Source organism: Branchiostoma floridae, chromosome 3, assembly GCF_000003815.2.
Source record: "Branchiostoma floridae strain S238N-H82 chromosome 3, Bfl_VNyyK, whole genome shotgun sequence".
Lineage (NCBI taxonomy): Eukaryota > Metazoa > Chordata > Leptocardii > Amphioxiformes > Branchiostomatidae > Branchiostoma > Branchiostoma floridae.
Window position 1 is genome coordinate 14,088,270 of NC_049981.1, and position 22,613 is coordinate 14,110,882.

At 40.3% G+C, this 22,613-nt stretch overlaps 2 protein-coding genes and 1 long non-coding RNA gene across 20 annotated transcripts in view; 2 read left to right on the plus strand and 1 right to left on the minus strand.

Annotated features, from left to right (window-relative positions):
- Positions 1–11,591, plus strand: part of LOC118412003 (collagen alpha-5(IV) chain-like) — a 66,717-nt gene extending 55,126 nt beyond the window's left edge. For 11 of the 14 annotated variants that reach the window (XM_035814563.1, XM_035814560.1, XM_035814559.1 and 8 more), the window contains 2 exons: positions 6,335–6,633; positions 6,810–8,424. In XM_035814563.1, the coding sequence (XP_035670456.1) occupies positions 6,335–6,633; positions 6,810–7,139 (629 nt within the window). In that variant the 3' untranslated portion in view covers positions 7,140–8,424. Of the gene's footprint in view, positions 1–620; positions 920–1,095; positions 2,641–3,174; positions 3,474–3,853; positions 4,995–6,334; positions 6,634–6,809; positions 8,425–9,791; positions 9,913–10,223; positions 10,402–10,663 lie in introns of those variants that run through there. The other 3 variants (XM_035814574.1, XM_035814566.1, XM_035814565.1) reach the window with 3 other exon arrangements.
- Positions 10,646–22,613, minus strand: part of LOC118412006 — a 29,616-nt gene continuing 17,648 nt past the window's right edge. Inside the window, exons 2-3 of the long non-coding RNA XR_004830711.1 lie at positions 12,263–12,305; positions 10,646–10,798 (exon numbers count right to left, since the gene is read on the minus strand). This is a non-coding gene — a long non-coding RNA (uncharacterized LOC118412006). The remainder of the gene's footprint in view (positions 10,799–12,262; positions 12,306–22,613) is intronic.
- LOC118412004 (collagen alpha-5(IV) chain-like) overlaps positions 17,603–22,613 on the plus strand; it is a 21,635-nt gene continuing 16,624 nt past the window's right edge. For 2 of the 5 annotated variants that reach the window (XM_035814575.1, XM_035814576.1), the window contains exons 1-3: positions 17,611–17,962; positions 19,003–19,076; positions 21,737–21,792. In XM_035814575.1, the coding sequence (XP_035670468.1) occupies positions 19,031–19,076; positions 21,737–21,792 (102 nt within the window). In that variant the 5' untranslated portion in view covers positions 17,611–17,962; positions 19,003–19,030. Of the gene's footprint in view, positions 17,963–19,000; positions 19,077–21,736; positions 21,800–22,613 lie in introns of those variants that run through there. The other 3 variants (XM_035814579.1, XM_035814578.1, XM_035814577.1) reach the window with 2 other exon arrangements.

Here is a 22,613-nt window from a genome sequence, read left to right on the forward strand (position 1 = left end):
TTTAATGCACGTTCCTGCATGACTAGTGTGTGTGAATCCGATGCTCGCAACCTGTGTATTATTAGCCAATGATGATACGCGGTGGTTACGATAATTTCATGCGGAATAGTTGCCGCGCAGTATTATGTACTGAATAGGTATCTTATTCTGTTTGGACTTTCCTCAAGCAGAGACATCTGAGATGCTCAAAATTCAACCATTACCTCAAAGCTACAACATCAAATCTCACTTTCCCTGATATTTGGAAGAAGATATGGAATCGTTCATATTACACATTGAAAAACCAACCTGGCCAGTTTGGTTGTTCCCATTATTTTCCTCTACTGGGCAATCTTCCCACCATGATGATTAAAGATGTGATTGCCATTTCGGTGAAATAATTAATAGATGAAGTATTACTAGGTCTCTCATGCTGCCTTCCCATTAACTGTTCATTCCCTTCTTTCGTCTTGTTATACCCAGCTGCTCTTAAAAGATGCAGACAGAACGAAGTTTGCTTTGCAATAAAGGCGTCTGTCAAATATTGTTTTGAGAGAGAGACAGACAGATCCAAGAGTCGCCTGTCTGTAACTCCATGTCCTGTAGCTAACCTTCGACTGAGGAATGTTCTCTCTGACCAGGCCTACCGGATTCCTGTATCCCAAGGTTCGGCATTCTGCCGTTCTTTAGCTGCGAGCCTGATGATGTTTGCAAGTACGGCTACAGAGACGACAAGACATACTGGCTCTCCACAATCGATAATGCCGGGCAGCAGCCGGCTGTGCCTATCTCGGGAACTGACATACGGCCGTTCATAAGTCGGTGCACAGTTTGCTTGACAAAAGACCTTGTTATGGCTGTGCACAGTCAACGGTCCGCCGTGATTCCAGACTGCCCTGTCGGGTGGCGTAGTCTGTGGGCTGGTTACAGCTTCGTAATGGTGAGTACTGGCTATGCTGTTGTGTTCCAGTCTCCCTTTTTTCATACCCAGGTGTCCAACATAGAACAGCACGTAAGATGTCTTACCTTATGAGGAATTGAATTGTTTCCAACAATTAGATGATTATATATAGCGTTCATTACGTCTTCTAACCACGATGAGGTTCCTCTCTGTAGCACACGGCATCCGGAGAGGGTGGCGGCCAGCAGTTTTCCAGCCCCGGAAGCTGCATGGAGTACTTCCGGTCGGCGCCGTTCATCGAATGCGTCAGTGACATCTGTGACGTCTCAGCCAATCAGCTCAGCTTCTGGCTGATAGGAATTCCTGGGGGAGAAGATGACCAATTCACTCAGCCAAAACGTGTTGTTGGCAATATTAATGTCCTTCGTCAAAGAATTAGTAGATGCAGGGTCTGCGAGTATGCCAGCGATCTGTATGAAACTATAGTAGCTCTAGAAGCGCCACCTGGTGTCATCGCTACGGATGGTGCCTTCAATGTGTAGAACTAATGTCCCTTTTGTGAAAGGAGTCATTTGCAAACTGTTAAACTAGAACAAATACACTTAAGATATGATTAACTTTTAAGATATGATACTGCCAATGGCAGCAAATAGGTTTTCGTTAAAAAGAAAACTAAGGTGATATCATTAACGAAGTTGTTGAAACAAGAAGCCTAGCCTATGTGTTTTACTACTGAGTACTGTGAGACCGCCTTTGACCTAAAAAGTGTCATTCTACTAACTGTAGATAGCAAGTTAGCAATAACATAAATGCATCAGAAGAAAAGGAACATAAAATGATGCTTCTGTGCTGATTTAGGTTCGATATCCATTGGTATTCAATTGGAAATGCTGATTCATGCAATATTTACTAGTTTAAGTTTGTAATTGATACTCTTGTATAACTAGACTCAAGAGTTGGTGCTATTTGTATTAAGGTCAAAATCCTGTAAAATGTGTAAATCTTCTTTATTAGTAAATAAATCCATTACATTCTATGTTATTTTTGACATGCCAGTAGAATGTCCATGTTTCATCTAGTGGAATTGATTGCGGTCTTCACAACGCTTTGGCAAACAAATCACAGCACCAAAACATCAAAGCGATTCACCGTAATAGTACATATACATGTATACACTTCCATGTATTGTTAAATGCACATTCAGACTCGTTGGTTATTAGGTCAGTGCGTTTTGGCACACGACATCCCTACAACTGCCACATACACGCCAACATTTCATGCGGAATGATGAAGTGGACGGTGGCCACGCACAGACAAGAATGGTTTGTTGTCACCAGCTGGCGCATGCGTTTTCAGCGGCTCCTCTCGTGCAATATATGCATCATTGCGCTATGGCTGGCCATCATTTCATCGCACAGCGTCATTTTTTTTATCAAGCTCCCACATGTCTCATTGTATTTTTTGTAACACATCTTAAACTGCAATACTTATTACATTGCAAGCAAGCGTTTCAACATCCAGTGAGATATTGCAAAATAATGGTGTTTTAAATAACAGACATGTACATTGAAGATACCTTAACCTTACTTACTTCGATTGTTACATTGAGCGAGTAGTCTCGTGCTTTATATTATATGCTTATTTTGTTTTACAGCATTGTGGACTCTAAACGGCGCTTTAAATGCGATAAGTTACTAACTATTGCTGTTAGCCATGTTTATCAAAACACCTAATAAATTCTGATGATATTTTGTACAAAGGACCAGACGTTTAGACTGACCATAGAATAGTGACTTTCCATGCACGTTGTTATTTAGAGATTGTGAATGATGGGCGGTATGTGAATCACAAATCAGTGGTAACTGCACCTGCATCAGCATGGCCGGTTTTTAGTTGAAGTCAGGTCACTTTGCGATGCACATAACAAAAACACAGCTTCACAACACTCTGATCACTACATAAATTCACGCCTCCACAAGTGTGTTAGAGTGCATGTATTGCATTTCTTATGATAGTATTGAAACCAAATAGAGAATAATCCTGTATAAAACGTTTTTTATGCATGTGATTTTTGTCTCAGCCTTTGCATGCTAATCTTCTCTTATGTAATCAAATCTGAAGAAAACTAATGCATGAAGTGATTTTCACGACAGCACGCATGTTTCTAAGCTTCAAAGTTTTGGTTCCAAAGATTCACTTGAGTCACTTTCGTAACTAGTAGCAGAATGTGGATTCAATAGACTACTGACAACATTACCCCCTGCTTTGCACGTGTTCCACCCCTATCCCAACAGGGCAACCGGATTCTTGCATAGCGAGGTTTGGCATCCTGCCATTCTTTAGCTGCGAGCCCGATGACGTTTGCAAGTACGGCTACAGGGACGACAAGACGTATTGGCTGTCCACGATAGAGAATCAGTCGCAGCAGCCTCTAGTGCCGGTCTCGGGTACAGACATCAGACCGTACATCAGTCGCTGCGCGGTTTGTTTGACGAAGGATCTGACGATGGCCGTGCATAGCCAGCGGGCTGCAGTCATTCCGGACTGTCCGATTGGATGGAGATCCCTTTGGGTCGGGTATAGTTTCCTTATGGTGAGTTTTTTTACCACCCACTTTCATAGGTACTATGTACGCATGCACAGCGAAATACATTGTGGGCAGTATTTCAAAGTCGAAGGCCTTTTAGATGTAAACAAAGCATGTCTGGACCACATTAAGCATAGTCTAGACGAGAACTGTTTACAAGTCAGGGGCTTTTACCTTTGACATATTACCCACAGTACACCTGAGCCGAACCATTGCTGGCGAAGAGAATAGGAGCTTCTGAATTGGCATTTATTTTTATCTCTTATCAGTAATGATTTATTGTAGCTGTTTGTGCAGACGAAAACATTGTAGAAGTCCCCATGCTTTTTCGTAAGTGTTGTTTTAGTCTAATGAAGCTAACCGTGTGGAGAACCTGCCTCTTCCAGCACACCGCTGCCGGTGAAGGAGGCGGCCAGCCCCTGACCAGCCTCGGAAGTTGCCTCCTCTACTTCCGGTCCGCACCCTTCATCGAGTGCGTCAGTGACATCTGTGACGTGTCGTCCAATCAGCTCAGCTTCTGGCTGATAGGAATTCCCGGAGGCGAGGACGACCAGTATAACCAGCCTAGACGAACAGTCGGTTCAGTGGATGTCCTTAGACAGAGAATAAGCCGCTGTAGGGCCTGCGAGTATGATGGTGGTCTGTATGAAGATATTATAGCTGAAACAGCGCCGGAGGGTGTAATCCCAACAAACGTATTCAATAAAAAATAGACAACAGTAAACATCAGTTGACCTTAGTGAGAGAGAGTTGCTACTAAAATTATCTACTAAAAAGCAGCGCCCCAATTTCTTCTTATCTGAAATGTCAAATGACTTCGACTGAAGTGTCAGAATATCTTCTCGTGTATGAGCGAATGAACAACCTGTGTTTGTAAAACAGGTTATACTTTATGTACGCTCAACAGCTAACGCAGGGTCAAGACAAAGGCAAGCATGTAATAGATATTTATCTTTTGTTAAATGTTCAGTTTTAGGTTAGAATGATCTCAAACTTTTTTGTGTGTTGGGTTATACTGTATGCACATGACGCTCAACAACTAACATGTTGAAGACAAGAATAAACCATATAATAGATAGATTTATAGCTTTTGTTAAAGTAGGCAGAATAGTAAGCAATGTTCAGTCTTATAGAATGATCTAATACTTGTGTTTTGTGCAACGTCGTATTATCTTTTTGGTGTATAGTTCTTTAACTTGTGATAGCGGGGAATTGATTCATAGTTATTTTGGGGGGTTGTTTTTAAAGCTGACAGGAAACAAACTTTAGCCATTTATATATACTGGAAGGGAACGATGATAAATGTACTATATTTCTATCAAATATTGGTGCTAGCGTCAACACACAAAAACATATAGCTTTACTTTGTTGTAATAAATGTCCAAGCATGGTGCTATATAGTTCAAAGACAGAGAGTGCACTCCCACAAATGGAGGAACTGTTTTGATATTGTCATAAATGTGTGGCAGAGAAGACTGCATGGCGAGGATGCCTCTCGAAATTGTAATAAAACTTCATCAGACTTGAGCTATCGTGCTTTCTTCAAGAAAGAGTGTTCAGCAGTTGCATCGTTTCAATGCCATGTCACCTTTTTCTTTTCATCTGGCTGTTTCTTGTCATGTTCATGCGTCTTGTCATACTGGCTGCGCCAATGTGTTTTGCATTATGACAGTACACTTTTCATGTCCCATCACCAAAAACCAAACACTAACTTCACATACCCGATCTTTGTTTCAGACTTCAATAAGATAGTTTTCCTTAAGAGCGTTGCACACGCTGCTGTTGTGAAATATCGCCGCGTTGTTAGATAAAGCTATGATTGACATGCGTTAATCAACTTATCCTATGTTACATTGGCATGGCAATCGTCTGATTAATGACCACATCTTTGAGAGAAGAGGTAGGTTTGACGGATGGTAGACCGCCCTGGTGCAAGGTAACTACATCTCCTGTCACCCTCATCATGCGTACCCTGTTTTCACAGTTATAATTCTAACATTATAACGCTGCATTTGCGCTTCATTTTATCCGCTCTTCTACTCGCCATATTTTGTGCGCATTTCATACATATATATATTTGCACTATTGTATAACGTTTTAAGATTTTTAAGCGCGCACGATAAGTAAGGCACAGCATCTCAACACACCACAAGCCAGCACGTTAACCCAGACTGATACTCCATACATGTCAGTGACTTTACAATTTGCGACAAAATGCCACCAAAACTAATGATGTAATCTAATACAATGAATAACATATTGCCTGTCATTTTTACAGCTTATTGTTGAACTGTACTCTCCGTCATATCATTGTTTGGGTACTCATTGTAAGTAAGGGATGGTTGTGTGTGAAAAGGTCAGGGAAGGTTGGGTATGAAGTTTTTACTTTGCTCCTGTTGTGGTCAAAGCCAGACATTGTTATCGCTACATATTCAAGGAAATTCACAACGATGTATAGGATGCATTATCTTTGCAGTCAAATTCTACATTTTAGGGCATTGGCAAGAAAGGAAAGGTAGGCCAATACCGTGTAGAAAGTGTTTAGCACAGAAGCACTGAGAAAGTTCTTTTGAAGTATTTATTTTTAAGGAGACAAAAAATCATTTTTTTCAATGTCAACATCTATTGTCGTTTGCTTCTTATGACAAATAAAATGCCCTAAATGGAATGTCCTTAGTGACTTTATTTGAGAAGATTGAATTAGAAAGTTGTTTAGTCAACCCGACCTTTCAAATTGGGCCGTTGCTAATGAGGTGACTCGACCAAAACTGAGACTGTTGTTACTGATGGACGTTAAAAGGACTTGAGTACTGACACCGTGCACATTCGGCCCCTCCCCCCCTTTCTCCTCCACTCTTCTCCGACAGGCCGCCCTGACTCCTGTCTACCGAGGTTCGGCATCTTGCCATTCTTCAGCTGCGAGCCGGACGATGTCTGCAAGTACGGCTACAGGGACGACAAGACCTACTGGCTCTCCACCATCGAGAGGTTCGAACAACAGCCCCGAGTGCCGGCTGAGGGAACGGACATCCGACAGTACATCAGCCGCTGTGCAGTGTGTCTGACAACAAACCTGGTGTTAGCCTTCCACAGTCAGCGGGCCTCGGTCACCCCAGACTGTCCGGAGGGTTGGAGGGGAATCTGGACTGGATACAGCTTCCTTATGGTAAGTTTGTCATTTTCTTGGCAAAACTAACACGTTATCTTCAACAATGTGTCTGCTATAGCTAGCCATGCAGCATCGTGCAATGTGTTCCGAGGTTTGCCTAAGCACCAACTAAATCCATCTTGTATGCCTTAAAAGTGTCTCAAGAAGTGAAATGAATACTTTCTTTCCTCCAGCACACCGCTGCAGGAGAAGGAGGGGGTCAACCACTAACCAGCCCCGGAAGCTGCTTGGACCACTTCCGGTCTGCACCATTCATCGAATGCGTTAGCGATGTCTGTGACGTGTCGTCCAACCAGCTCAGTTTCTGGCTCATCGGGATCCCCGGTGGAGAGAGGGAACAATTCAACCAGCCGCGCAGAGTCGTGGGCAGCTTAGAGGTTCTCAGGCAAAGAATAAGTCGATGCAGGGTCTGTGTTTACAACGGTGGACTGTACGAAGATATCGTTGCTAAGGAAGCTCCTCCTGGTGTAACTGCAACTGGTGTTTTTAACTTTGGCGGCTGATTTTGATCGTCATGACAAATTATTTATAATCAAATGTTGTCAGTTCTGTTAATTTAGTAAAGATATTTAGAGGACGTTTTAATACAGTGATTGATAAGTTTTCAAATTTGAAACCGCATGTCATTTTGACAAAAGAAATTATTATAATGATTATGTCCCCAAATAACTAATGGTGCTATATTGTATTATTGAATATAATGGCTATTGGAGACAATGACAATTGTCGTGGTGGTATCGTACATTTAACATACAATACAGTCGTAAGAAAATAAGTCATGGTCCTAACATAAATGCTTTTAAAACTCCTTACGTTTTCGACCAATTATGACCAAAGAATTCTGACAGCTATAGTCAGCAAATGGACTCAAGGAGGTCTTGTGAATTTCAAAACTTCGTTTTATACTTTTGCATGTCTGGTTCAATGTGATTATTTTCTTGCTCCTATTCAGTGCATACACTTAAATCCAATGTACATGTATAAAGTATTTAACGAATATGTAGAACCTTAGTCTAGTACAAAATGACGGTTTGATTCGCGAACAATGTAAGCATATTCATTGTGGATTGAACAAAATATTAGAATTGTCAATTAGAGGAATTGTCCTCATGTATAATTATGATAATGGACATAACCGCATGTGAATGCACTTTTGTTTCGGATGACTGTTTGTAGTATTTTTTTTCGATATGCCTATTTACATGTTTGTCTATATACAATATTCGAAAACGTCTTCGATGATGCTAACGACCGTTCATAAGCAGAAAATGCCTTAAAGATACCAATATGACTTTTCTGTTGCTTTTCGGTGTAAATTTCTACGACAGTCTCCAATGGAAGGTGCCAATCGTAACCAGTAACGCAGGTTTCACTTATATTATAGACAATATAATTTATATTTTATTGAATTATTAGACACTGTGATTTACATTTTAACGAGTATATGATAATTTTTCTTATGATAATGTAACGGGCTTAAAATGGTAAAATGAATTTTGAATTATTGAGAAGGCGATTATTGTATGGGTATATTGAGCAAGAGGGTATAAAGGATATGCTTAAGTGACTCTTTCGTTTCATCTATCAATGATATATAAAACATGTAGCCAAATTGCGTAGGCCTAATGTCAATCATGGTCGACAGCAATGCCAAATTTGCCTTAATGGGTTTGGTGAAACAACCTGATCTTTTTTGTCTTTCGGATACATTCGCTGCAAATGTCTGTAACTTTGTATCATTGTAGTTTGTATGTCTACATTTGAAAATATAAATATCTATCAGTAGCATGTTTGTGTCTGCGTATTTCATGACTTGGTGGCTGCTTCGTTAAGCAATGACAATTTCCTTTTCTATGTTTAAAGTGCTTAATAGTACAAACGACAATGAGGTACACTCTTCGCAGTATATGTTCAATATTCAACGATTGAATTAGCAATGGAAAACTGGAATTTTTGTATGATCAAGTACCTGCTAACTCGATAATGATGAGGTCTAAGTAATGTTTATTGATACATCAATGATAAACATGGATACCCAAAAGGAAAACTTGCCGGAGCAATGTTGAAAGAGAGGGTGGCGCTTATGAGGCAGACCTGTAGCCATATATCAATGTAGTATATTTCCAGGTACGAATATATAGTACAAGAAAGTCCAGATCTATTAAAATGAAATCAGTGTTGGTGCAAACATATTGTGATAGCCCGTCCAGACAACAGGAATGTCAATACCGGTAGCAGATTAAATTCCTACAGCAACAGGCCATGAATGACGTCATCTCAAGACAGAAAGATCCAGTAAAGGTCAGTGCTGAGGAGGTTGCAAATGCTTACGTGTGGTTGTCTGCTGTCCACCCTTTTCCCATTTTCCCTGTCTCTGCTCGCTTGCTTGCTTGCTGCAAAATCCGTTTGCACGCGCTCTGTTCAACAGGCCGATACAACCTGACGTGTTTCACTGCTCGCACACATGCCATGCAAATAACGTTTTCCTCCATATGACCATATGCCATCTCATGATACATAATGTTACATCACATTCACCACTATCTAAAGTTGTGTTTTGCTGCTTATTTTGAATTATACTTAAGCTAATTTATGCAAGTCAATGCCACAAAAACCTAATAGAATATAAGGAAGTACAAGTAAGTTAACTTTACCGCGGCTTCATCACGTGCACATTCAACCTATCCGCTACCCGCATGGCTTACTGTCGTCCCTGCACTTCTCTCCAAGCACTACATGGGTCATGATTCATGCACACAGTTCTATGCACACGCACCTAGTCTATTTGCTGATACTCATCAAATGCTTACGATACCCTTTCGCCAGCATGTCAATGTTATATAATGATTATGATGAATGTTTTTTTGTTATTATTTTTTTAGCAAAGGCGCAATGAACAATCAAAGTGTAACAGTCTACTCTTCATAGAGGATTATTATTTTGAAATAAGAATATAACGACGTGATCAAGTAATAGCAGCCAGTGTTTTAAATTATACTATTTATACAATTTGAAATTACTAAAAATGGAAGGACAGAATACAAATGCACACAATATTGAAACCAGAATTGCAACCTGACCTGGAACACAAACTTTGAATCCAGCAGTAAACCTTCAAATTCTAATGTCCTTTCAATATATCTACACCCTTGTAGGAAAGCCAGACTCCTGTGTCCGGCGCTTTAGCATCTTGCCGTTCTTCAGCTGTGAGCCGGACGACACCTGCAAGTACGGGTATCGAGACGACAAGACGTACTGGCTTTCTACTTTTGACAGGTTATGGCTCTTTCAACAAAACCTAAGTGCTATACTCACAACTGGTTTGTAGATTTGTAAGCACTCCTCAATGTGAAGGGAGGTGTGCATTCTCTGTAGCTAACTAGCAAAATATCAATTTCATGACATCAGTATGTTTCTTTACTGTTACAGGCAACCGTTGTTGAATGATGATAAGTTACTATTCTAAATAAATTTTCGTGTTTTTTTCTTTGCCTGTCTTACAATTTTCTGGCTGACAAGTAACTGGCAATATACTCTAGTTAACGTTGATTCCTTTTAAAATCCATTTGTTTTGAACTCTCGTTCAGGTACACTGATGGCCCGATGGCTCCTCTGTCAGGAACAGATATCCGTAGGTTTGTGAGCCGATGTGCGGTTTGTGTGACCACAAGTCTGGTGATGGCCATCCACAGTCAGCGCTCCATGGTCACCCCGGACTGTCCAAATGGATGGAGAAGCCTGTGGACAGGCTACAGTTTCCTCATGGTGCGATATCTCAAAGCTTATTTATCATTCTTTCATTCATTCCGTCAGTCGACGTCACTTGTACAAGTCCCAAACACCGTCCTTGGCAAGGGCAAAGACAGTTTAGTACAAAGCCTATGTATACAAGGTAAAGGTGCTCGTCCCATAGCCTTTTTGAAGTCGTTGGAGCAGTGGGTTGTTGTCTACTACTGTGTCTTGAGGACAGTATTGGAATGGGATGCCCATCCTTTTCCTAAATCTTTTCTCTTCTTTACCTTTACAGCACACGGCTTCAGGTGAAGGTGGTGGCCAATCTTTGTCAAATAGCGGAAGCTGCTTGGACTATTTCCGGTCGACACCATTCATCGAATGCGTTGGTGACGTCTGTGACGTCTCGTCCAACCAGCTCAGCTTTTGGCTAATTGGCATACCGGGAGGGGAAATAGATCAGTTTTACCGGTCACAAAGAGTTGTGGGAAGTGTCAACATACTTAAACAACTAATCAGCCGATGTAGAGTTTGCGTGTATAACGGGAATCGACAAATTTAGCAAAGTATTTTCATTTTGTTCTGCGACAAGTGTTATGTGTTGCTTGGAAAGGTTTCCATGCCATACCATGCTTTTTACAACCACTTGATACGGACACTGTATATTCAATACGTGTATTGTATAAAGTATTCCCGTTAATTCCAGTACCAATCTGATGACGTTTTGCTTAATACTAGAGCTTACAATTTATTGTTCGATGACTTTCCCATCGATGTATTTATCATATCAATAATTGTTTGCGATAGAATTACTATGTGTACGTTTGTAATTAGTGCCTTATATATATATCCACACGCTTATCTACATTCGAATGAAGTCTCAATACATTTTTCAACGTTTACATATTTAATGAATTAAAAACTAGCATCGCTTTGATATTACTACTTGAGTGCATGCGCATTAACGTGTATAATGCAAGTAATCTTACCCGTCGTGGCAGTAATTTGATACTACAATGCAAATGCAACTGGTTTGCAGTTATTGGTTACTCTTTTTTTTTTGAGAAAGAAATCAAGGAAGAGTTTTAGATATTGTATTATTCTCATTGCGATGACATGGGTTATACATGCAACTATCATGATATTTTATGGTTATTCTTCGTCTATTGCAATGTTGTCATGATAATTACTTATACCATTTTCTTATTAAATGATATGGTTGACGCTTTTGGTTCAGTGTCATATTTGAAATGCTTTATTCTCTTGGTGTTATTTTTCGCTTATTATTTGTGATACGATCTAGTTATGCATATAAGGAATAAATGTATGGATATCAGCCATGCTAGATTGTCAATTAATAGCGTTATGAATTATGGCATCATGATCATGATAATGTGTGTAATACCGATGTGTGTGAAAATATTTAGTCTGACCAATAGAAACGCCAATATGATAAGACGAAGATGATGGTGGGATGCTCATGCAAGTATTGTTTTATACATTATGTCATTTTGAACACATGAATTTTAAGCAAAACGTATTTCAGCCGGCTAGCCGCAAAGCTGTAATGTTTAGGCAATATGCAAAAGCCCTAAACATATAGCATGAGTATGCAAAATCTAGAATGCATGCTCACTCTAAGAACCTTGAAATCAATCTTATAGTGGCTAATTTCTACACGCGTGCAGCAGATGCTGTCTCAAAGATGCGGGGAACCCGTTTGTTTTTGTTGGTGTCGTATCGCAACTTGTGAGCGAGTACTGACATACGAGACTTCCGTTTGCTTCATATGTGCAACACACGATTCCCCTCGTCTATTCCTTGCACACTTCTCATTCTGATGAAATTTCTAGCCCGGAATACTTCACTCATCTTTCGAAAGAGTTCCTAATACCTTCCATGGTATCCTGTAAGTCCTGGAACTGCCTCCCGACATTCTGTGCAAGTTGGACAAAATAAGAAAGAAAAGTCAAAGGACATACTTAACTGATCCCAATTATACGTATATTTTCCTATTCCGCTATACGTCACAAGATACGTGTTCTATTCAACACCAGAGCATAACATCAATCTTCAAACAAGTTGATGACTAGATTCATGATGATTGTTGATGATGGCTAGAACGTGATTGCCGTTCTACCGTTATGATATACTTGTGATATTTGCATGTGTTCTTATTCTGTTTCTCAAAGTGCTTACGATGCATTATTGAGTCGACACCGTCACATCTGCTCAGCAGATCAGTATACTGTATGCCTTCCTGCCAGTCACAATCCAGCCCAACAGACAAGTCAAAAGAAGAACGAGGCTTTGATCACACACAGGTCGGGACCCTTGACTGTTTTCCCTAACCTCCGTCCCGTAAGTGAAAGATTGATAGAAAAACTATTGTTTTGGTCCATCTTTGCAGCATGCTCTTCAAGTTGTCATTGAATGCACCTTTTTAAACGTCAAGTCTTAGTGACAAACGTCATGTTTTGCATTCTCAACATGTGTTTCTAAAATGATGTACTATTTTTGTAATGAATAATTTGCTTATCAACAAAATTTCTGCCTTAATCTTTTGTGCACGATGCTTTTTGTTAATTTTAAACCTTTTCTCAATACGTTCTGGTATTTCGTTTGTCAAATACTCACAGATAACTCCTTTGGACATCATTAGTCTTTGTCACATTGTATTTTTTACATGTACTTGGGGTGTATCTTTTTGTTCTGGTGTCACTTTTATCAATATAGCAAGGGAGCATACAAAAATGTATTTGCAATTAAAAACAAATTATAGTGTCATAATATATTCGATGTAGTAATTTACTAGTACAGTCTACATCCGGATGTATGCTCTTAGAGAAGTAAGAACAACACAATTCCATTTTATTTTGAATTAATTGATAATTGCATATATGCTCGTATATTAGAGCAAGAAAGAGAAGGAGATAAGTCTACTCTTGCGTTTTTGTCCAACGTTGCCCAATGATTTCAAGTCGTAACCTTCAGCACCACTCAAAGGGCACTTCAGACACATGCCCAGGTTCTGTTAACCTTAGAACGTCATATCTGTTACATACGGATGACTTACCGTAGACAACACAAGACAATAGGCCAGTGCTGTGCTTATTTTGACGAGACGAGAGAGATTAATGGCCCAGCCTTGAGTGATGTTTCGCGACCGGAATGGACCCCCACTCGGTCGGTATTGGGTTGTCTGTGGTTATTTTAAAGAGTGCTTCACTCACATGACTATGTTGTAAATATAATCCCTCTCGCTGGATGGAAAAACCTCAACTTTGGTATGCAGGGATAAGTGTGAGTAATGAATAATTGTCTTAATCACTAGTTGGGAAGAACAGTCAAGTCAAGTTTATTGCACAACGATGGCAACTGGTACAATGTATGGCAAGTCTCATGTATTATTAACAACTACAAACTATCTACAGTGCAACTATCTATCTAGGTGCAGCACAAGTGGAGTCCACGGGACACAAACCTAAGAATTCACATAACCTGAAAGTACTGACTCGTCATGTTTCATCCAGACCACAATACCTTCCTACATGACAAACCAACATGGGGCTGTACGATCCATCAAAACATCTTAATGTATAGCTCCGAACACACTGGCGCAGACCAAAACGCCCTCTGAGGTCACTAACCTTCTTCTCGAAGTTAATAATGCTAAATAAATCGGTTCCTTTAGCAGCTAGCTTTTCCATACCAAACCCAGGTGCAGGAATGGTGTGATACGCCACGTGGCGCTAAACCGGAAACGCGGCTCGGATTCTGGATAAGAGTCAGGTACTATATTGATCTATATTCGAAGCTGCCAACATGGCAAAAGTGTGAAGACAGATATCCGGAAAGTGCATTGTAAGACAAATAAAAACATGCAGGTGCAAGACTGCCAGCTCACTCATACCTAGTAGCTAATAAATCAACGAAAAAAAGGAAATCACACTCGCCGGGTACTTTGGTAAGAGGCCAACTAGCCATACCTACTGCACCCACTTCTAATATAGCTATTTGTACATTGGCAGGCTCTCAAGGAGACCCTGCCAAAGATGGCAGAGGAAACATTTACTCTGTACGCATACGCTTTTAGTCAGTTTACTCCGCTCGCCTCCATATATGCAGAAGCCGAATAGTGTCCCTCCCAGTCTAGTCGAGGCCGGCCCCAAAATAATCGCGTTTGCCTTTTCTCTGGTTACGGTATGGGGCGTCTACATTCTGCGCCGCCTTATGAAAGGGTGCTTGTAAGATGACAAACGTCGCCTTTACTTCACTAGCCGGTGTCTCGATATTGAGAGAATGAATAATAGTATATACGTGTGCCGATAGCCCGATGTTACTAACATACATTGTCTACATGAATATATGTAGATATCATTGGATAACTTCAACCCTTTACCCCAGTCATGTCATTACGAACGCAAATTGTTTCAAGACGTAGTTTCTTGTGTGTATCACATTATCATTTACTTTGTACATTTTGCTATCATTTCTCTTTCAATCATGTTTTCATCGTTAGTCTGTGAAAAACAACTTTGCTCTTCGAAATAAATAATGTCGAGCACTGTACCTATACATGGTCCCTCTTTGGTTGTTGTTCTTAATCTATATAGTGTTAGACTGTGAGAGTGAACCGCGAAGACCATGGCGCGTAGTGGCTACCCCACCCCTCTCCGTGGGGTCATCAGTTCCACTTGTGGTTGTGTCACATCTTGTGGAAAACATGGCCGTGTGAACTTGACTTAAGTGACCTTGCCGCGCGTTATCTGAGTGTGTTGTTGAAGGATTGCCGTGAAGTTCACATTGTAGGTCAATGTCAACTGTGAACAGCTCGGGGACTGAACGGAAAGGATATTGGGGCTGTACGAAATACTTATGCTGTTATCCTTTCAAACACACCATGCAGATTACTTTGTAGTTTGTACTTTCGTGCTACTGAATTTTGTAGTTGCCTTGACTTTCTCATATGTTCTATTATGTTCTACATCTTTAGTCTTCCTTGATTGCTCTTAGATGGTAACATTCTCTCGTGCATTCACCTATAATCACCGTTCTAAATTACCCCTTCCGGTCCCCGCATGGTTTCACAACGCTCTCTCAGTCTGTAGCCCATAGCAACTACCTGTGACATGTCAAACCAATTGCGAACCAAGTAGTTAATATCTTCTACAATAGCTAGATAGATGTAATGTTGTGAAAAATAAATGAAGAAGTAATTGTAGAAGATATGCACCTGCTTGTTAAAAGGTCAAAAGGTAATACATAATAGAGACATTTCTGACCTTGGAGACAAAGATCATGACTTGATGGCGTTTTGAGCATGATTCACAGAGATTTGTGTATACAGAGCAATGTTGTTGTTTTTTCCACATCTATAAAGAATGTGCCCGACGTAGATCATCTGTACATAGACTTGTAGTTGGGCAGATGAACTTGTAATTGTTGTATGCCGTTCGTTGGTTTAATGTTCAACGTCTCTGTTGCATTGAAAGACACGTACATGTGTATATGCGTGGGTGATGCGTTGCAAACCTAATCAAAAATTAAGGTTTGACACTTCACGGCACTGCAGACGGTTGATACTATGGGTGGCGCTGCGAAGCCATTCTTCAACAACGTCAGCCTGTATGGGCGATTTTGGAAGGTCGAGGCATTTCCCTGCACCCCTAACCACGAGAGCCCTGTTAATCCCTTCAAGATGGATCAAGTGCCGATATTTATCATAAAGAAGACGTGCCCAGACTAATCCAGACGTTCTTTGTAAACATGTTGGGGATTTAGGTACTCTGTGTGAAGTTGTGACTAGACTGCTCAAAAACGCTTCATGTTGGGTGGGTATGTACAAGCATGCTTTGCTGCTAATCGCATTTACACAATATCTCGGAAAAGGCGCACACCCATCGAACGTAACGTATGACAAATATAACGTGACAATTTGTAAACAATTCGCAACGTACCTGCACCTATCTGATAGTTGGTCACAACTTAAGACTGTCGTGAAAAGCATTCTGTCGTTAGCAGGGAACGTCTTTGAGGTGAGCGGCAGTGATGTCGGATGTGAAGGGTTCGTGGTGGGTCAATTCACTTTGAACTTCACCTTGGACAGGGTCAAGAATTTATCGTACCACCCTGACATCTATACCGCTAAGTATATGCATGGCGTTTGGTGTTAGTTGTTGAGATGTGCGTTAGTCAATCTGGGAACTTCTACAGCATCCGAATGTTGAGCGATATTTTCCTTCCTGAAACCCTCTCAAGCTGTAAAATTTACATTCATTCATTATCTATTGAGATTGCAAAATGCAATGCATTAAGGTGATATGCTTAGATGATAGTTACACAGTAAACATTCACGTAGGTAGTGTTACTTTTTTTAATATTACAGTTAGTAAATTAGTGTCCAAAGAAGCCTGTCATTTCCTATCACGTTTTTTAAAGACGTATAACGTCATAGGTCTCCTTAAAAAGGACAGTGTGCCAACCTGGTATCTTTACCGTTAACAAGCTTGCGAAGATGCGTGGGAAGATAAAAGAGAAGAACTTGGGAAGAGTTCAACCGAGATTAACCATTGGCAACTCAACCTACACATGGGGTGACTCTTTGCCCTCTTCCTTAATTTGACATCGCTGTTATGACGTTTTGACGTGGGTCGTCCGGACTGCACGTGGTTACCATCTAGTTTCAGGGGCCAAAAGGAGTCGTCCAAATGAACTGACATGAGAGATACTCATCTGTTGACTGTCACCTTTTCCAGTTGAAGTAACAGCGATGTCGCAAGTCAAGGGGAACGTTTATGGTTCTGCCAGCTCTGTCGTGTCCATGTTGATGCTCCCGGTCCACATATGGTGCACAACAAAACCGACATTTGCCTGCGGGAAGCTGAAAAAACATCAGCCACTAGAGTTCACACCAGTTCAACGGATGACAGCATTTTCCTGTCTAGTCACCATTCCGACTCGGATGGTGATAGTTTCTTGAAGTCAACTTTGACACCGACGGTGACATAAAAACATTTATGTTTAAAGTTCAATGCGGTTTAATGGCAATTAATGATAATTAGATATCAGATGGATTCAGTATTCAATATCATTCTTGAAATATATCAAATGCAACTTCTACCGTAAATTATTTAGATAAATTTAACCATTTCATTTGGAGGTCCTTCAATTTGCTAAATCCATCCTCATTCTCCCTTCTTTTCGCCCCACGATCATACTTGGCGCTATCCTGTCCCTGGTCCTCTGGACTGCTGTTGTTGAGAAGACCAAGACAGCAAGAAAAGAAGCCTCGAAATTCTTCTTGTGGTCACATGAGGCATAAGTCAACAATCCAAGCTGGTGAATCTGCGGGATCGTTGCGCGGCACACCCCCAGCCTTCGGCCACACAATTTGCCGAGCCCGCGTCTTACCGTCTTTACTCTGGCATCCCTTCTTCTCAACGTTTCCCCTGCTACATGCGTTCATCTGGAGTGCAGGAGATATATGTGACATTCGGACAAATCTATCTAGTGGCTAAAGGTGTCGACCTCGTAAAATCTTTGTTTTCGACTTTCAGAGGAGGAATGCTACACAACTGCCACATTTTCTAAGGTACGTCAACTTTAACATTAGAACCTCTTGTTTTCTTTGTCGTAATTTGTGACGTAGCAAATGGCAAAACGTTTATTCGTCGGCTTTCTTTACATTCTTGTTGACTGCGTGTGCATGCGTTGTATGGTGAAAGTGTAAATTTTCCACTATTGGTATCGAATATTTTTAACGGCAAAGTAATTTCTCATCCATGCTGGATATTCGATTCAATTTTTATCGGTGTGAAAACTAAAGAACGGAAATAGAGAAATAATGATGATGATGCCATGGAGATTTTCCGTGTGTATTGAAAGCACTGCTTGACTGATCCGGCGGTAACTTCCAGTAGCAAAGGTTAATACGTAAAACGTCCCTTAACAGACACCGAAAGGCTCTCCCCCTCACCACGCCTGTGAAAGCCGCCACCGCCAGCCTGGCATACACGCTGTACAAATATACTCGGGGCACCGTGGCCACAAAATGGTTTATCCTTAAAACTGCAAAGGTTTTGGTAACTGTCTCGATGTACCGAGGGAAGACCAGGAACCCGCAAAAGAAATATTGTGTATCGTTGCCTGTGTGCCTATGATAAAAAAAGATTCGGTACCGAGACTTATATAAACAACGTTCTTTACATACTTAATTAATTGTCACGGTCTACATTTTATTTCATATAATATAACAACGAATGGTGTAGATAAACAATGGCTGTTATCCGTGCCCTAAGATTGTGGGGTTTGCGGATATGTATTTAATATTCTGTGATTGGATTTCTAATGTTACACACAAACAGCCATCATCCTAGTATCGCATCATTTGCTACCAAAACATACGACAGCAAATTTGATCGAAAAACGAAATGGATTAAACTGTGGTCTGAGGTAAATTAGCACTGATTTGTCTAATTTCTCTGTTGATTTCGCAGTGACATCCTAAAACCCGCTGCTTGTGTTGTCGGTTGGTGACAACCAAACAACAACAAACTGCGGTACCATGTTGTCAACAGACGTGAACATCTTGATCACACAAAGGAATTTTCCCACATTTTTTTCTTTTAACAGAGATTCTTTGTGGTGAGCCGCGAGGGAAATGCTGCTGCTGAGTTTAACCACGCTGCTGGTGCTTTTGGAGAGAAGTGAGTGAATTCTATATTCTTAAATTAACACTTAGAAGTGAATATCCCTTCGCGCGGTCAGAGGTCATGTGTGCTGTAGGTGATGTCCTCTATAGTGGCCGTGTGTGTCCGCCATTTTAGGATAGAGGTATGTTTTCAAAATAAATAGTTCGCATGGACCAGAATTACTACAAGAATATTCACTACTTCACAATTTATCAAAACAAGTTATGGATTCTCTTGAAAGCTACTTATATATCAGCTTATTGTATAGCCACCTTTAGATGGGGAAAGAAAAACCCATGTCATGAAAACCGTTGGAGGTGTGTAAATCGGTTTTGGGCGAGGTCTAGTCTGATATGAAAACATTTACATTGCACTAAATTGTAACGACCGACCAGGCGGTGCAGATGTTTGTTTACACGTAGTCTCCTTGACTTGGCAAACGTTAAAAGGAAGAATGCACCAGCCTATTTACATGAAGACCACTTTAGGCCGGAGCTTGGATGATATTTCGCTGCCATTTTTGTTCTGACGACTTTCATTTAAGAAAACTTCTAACACGTTCAAAATATATACGAAAATGACAAATGCTATCAACCAGATATAGCATTAATATCAACATAGCGGTTAAAAGTATTTAAGGAAGAAGTCCAATTAACCGGTTATTTTTTGGGCAGTAAACCTAGCAGCTGCAAGAGGGCAAGAAATTAATTCTGCTTGCTGACACTCTAATGAGTTAAGAGATTGATTGATTGGGCTCCACCCTCTTGTTTTCATTGAAGCTTTTTATAGTCGTTAGATTCTTAAGACGTTGTTTTCTCAGTGATCAATCATTTAGGACTAATACAGATGAGGGATAAGAAAATATTTTTGGGAACAGATGTGCGCTTGGGAAGGGGATATCAGCATTTATACCACATACCCAATTAATAAAACCCAATACGCACAAATAAATGTCGTTACTGTGTAGATACCGTTATTGTTTAAAATCGTTACTGGATTCCAAATTCGTTTGCTATTTCTTGTTGACTTTATTCAGTTAACTATATACTTGATTGAAGGACGCATGCATATTCTCAATGACTGTAGAGTTTGTCATCTCAGCCCATAAACAAATGTCTACAGCCTCAGCCGTATACATGCAATGGCATTTGAGAATGGCCCATACCTTTCGTCGTAATATCTATATTGGGCCAAGTACGTCCTTCTAATGTACTTATTATCAGAACGATTTGAATCTAAAACCAACTAGGTAACAGAAGCAAACAATGCAGAATGATGTTTAAAATATCAAATGTATCGCTTATCACACACCCCATTCTACTAGGGCGGCGACCTCGGTGCGACCTCAAATTCGACAGATCAAATTCCATAGTTTGAAAACAAATTTGTTACGCTCTGTGTGTTTGTTATTTTTAGCCATGCTTAATTAACACTTTGACATTTTTCATGATATTCCGGTTATGAAGTCAAGGGTTACACAAATTCAATCCAAGTCGCAACGAGATCGCAGTTCAATCTCCTTCTAGTCTTGTTGATTGGAGACAGAAAACCTCGTTACTATTTACAACATTTCTGTGAAAACTGTTGCAAACTAACCCCCGTGAATTAAACCAAATATTTAGAACTCCCTGTAATCCTGACCTGCCCTTACAAATCCATGTGGGTTGGCTGTTTTAGGAGTGACTACATTGGGGACATCGCTGACAAAATAAACGCTCTAATGACCTACTTCCGTGGACTTGGCCAGCCAATTGGTAGTGGTCATGGAAATGGGTTTCAAACGACATTCTCGGAAGGGTTACAATTGCTGAACCCTTCTATTTATACTACAAGGTCAGTTAGTAAACAGGTCCTCTAGATGGTAGGGCACATCTCCAAGCTGTACAATGCTCGTGACAGTTCAACGGATGTAAACAACTAATTTTATTAACTCCTGCCTTGCTGTACATTTCCCACAATGAAGTCATCCTTTATAATTAAACTTGGGATTATCTTTAGTGTCGTGGTTTTCTTAAACATGCCAAAGTCCTTAATGTTATCTGTTCCTTTGTTGATTGAATATCACTTTTAGAATGTCTTCATTTCTCACATGTTCCTCTTTTGACATAAGTAGTAATAAGACATTGTAGTGCATTTAAAAGTAAACAAACTGCCTCGCATCGGCGGTAAACGAAGTAACACATTTTACAAGAATGTGTCGAAATGAAATATAGATTTCAAACTTCCTTTTTGAAACGCCATGCAGTAATTATTCAGGAAATTCCATTCAAGTGTTGGGAGTCATGCCCTAAGCTGATTCTTCGGTACAGTATAAATAAACCAGACACATCAATGTGCTGTAGACAACATTCTTATGCCAAGTGAGACAGATGTACAAAAGTGTGGGGGAGGGTGTCTTTTCCGCTAAACGCCAAATGCTTCACAGTCCAATACATGTATATGAACCCAATGTTTGTTTTATCAGGAGGTATTCAGGCATACTATGATATCATGAAACCGGGAGGAATTAGAAGTTAATCATTTTCATATCTTTATAATCATTCAAATGAAATGGCTTGCTAGAAGATTAACATATCTTACCTAGGGTTGGGTAAAAAAACACAGGCATTGCTAACTGTAATCAAATGATGACAGTTGATGATTGACACATAACACTGTTCTGTGATTGGTTGCAGGTCATGGGACGAAGAAGGGCCCGCCCATGAGGTCCATGTGTTGTCCGGGGGTACAGGTACAATGTGAGAATCAGTTATTTTGGTCGGAAACGAAGGATTAAAAAAAGTTATCTTTGGGGATTCATACGTTTTGGAGATTCATCTCTAGGGCTATGTTTGAATGAGTAGAAAATCTTCTATTGAAAATCGTCCACTGGTTTTGATGCTATAGAAGCATATGCTTCGATTTGCATACTTGTTGAGTGCGAATGATTCATTTCATCATAATTATATAGTGACTGTAAAAGTTGCATTATGATAACTTGGTTGGAGACTAATTGAAAAGCTAAATTAAAAAGAGATAATCTATATTTGATAATTTAGATATTTACTATCGGTCAACCAGTCTTCTACTGTTTTAGTTTTACTTTATAGTTACATTCTAACGGAATTGCTGTCTTTGCAAAACCCTGGTGAAAGTTTGTAGTTGTGACAAGTTTTGAAGTATGGTAGTACTTCCTAAACGCTGAAGAAGACAGAGCTGCTAGGCGGGGGATTATTAGACGCTAAGCTTCTCTTTCTTCAAAGACATCCGCTGACAACTGGATATCGAGTATGGACTTTGGCTGACCCCAGTCGTATTCTCAAAAAGTTCCGTGCTCTTCACACTACACTGACAGACTGCTTTTGGCTACCGCAATGGTGCAAACGTGCTATTGGAATCGAGCTGCAACATTCTCGTCTTCTGTGCAACTTACGGATGATTTATCGGTGAAATTCCGTTATCAAGGAGGTCGGCGTTAATCACAAAGTATTCACTGAAGTAAAAGATACCTCAGCCAAAGATAACGATACATAGATAGATGGACAGCCACTCATATTAGCAAGCGTATGGTCC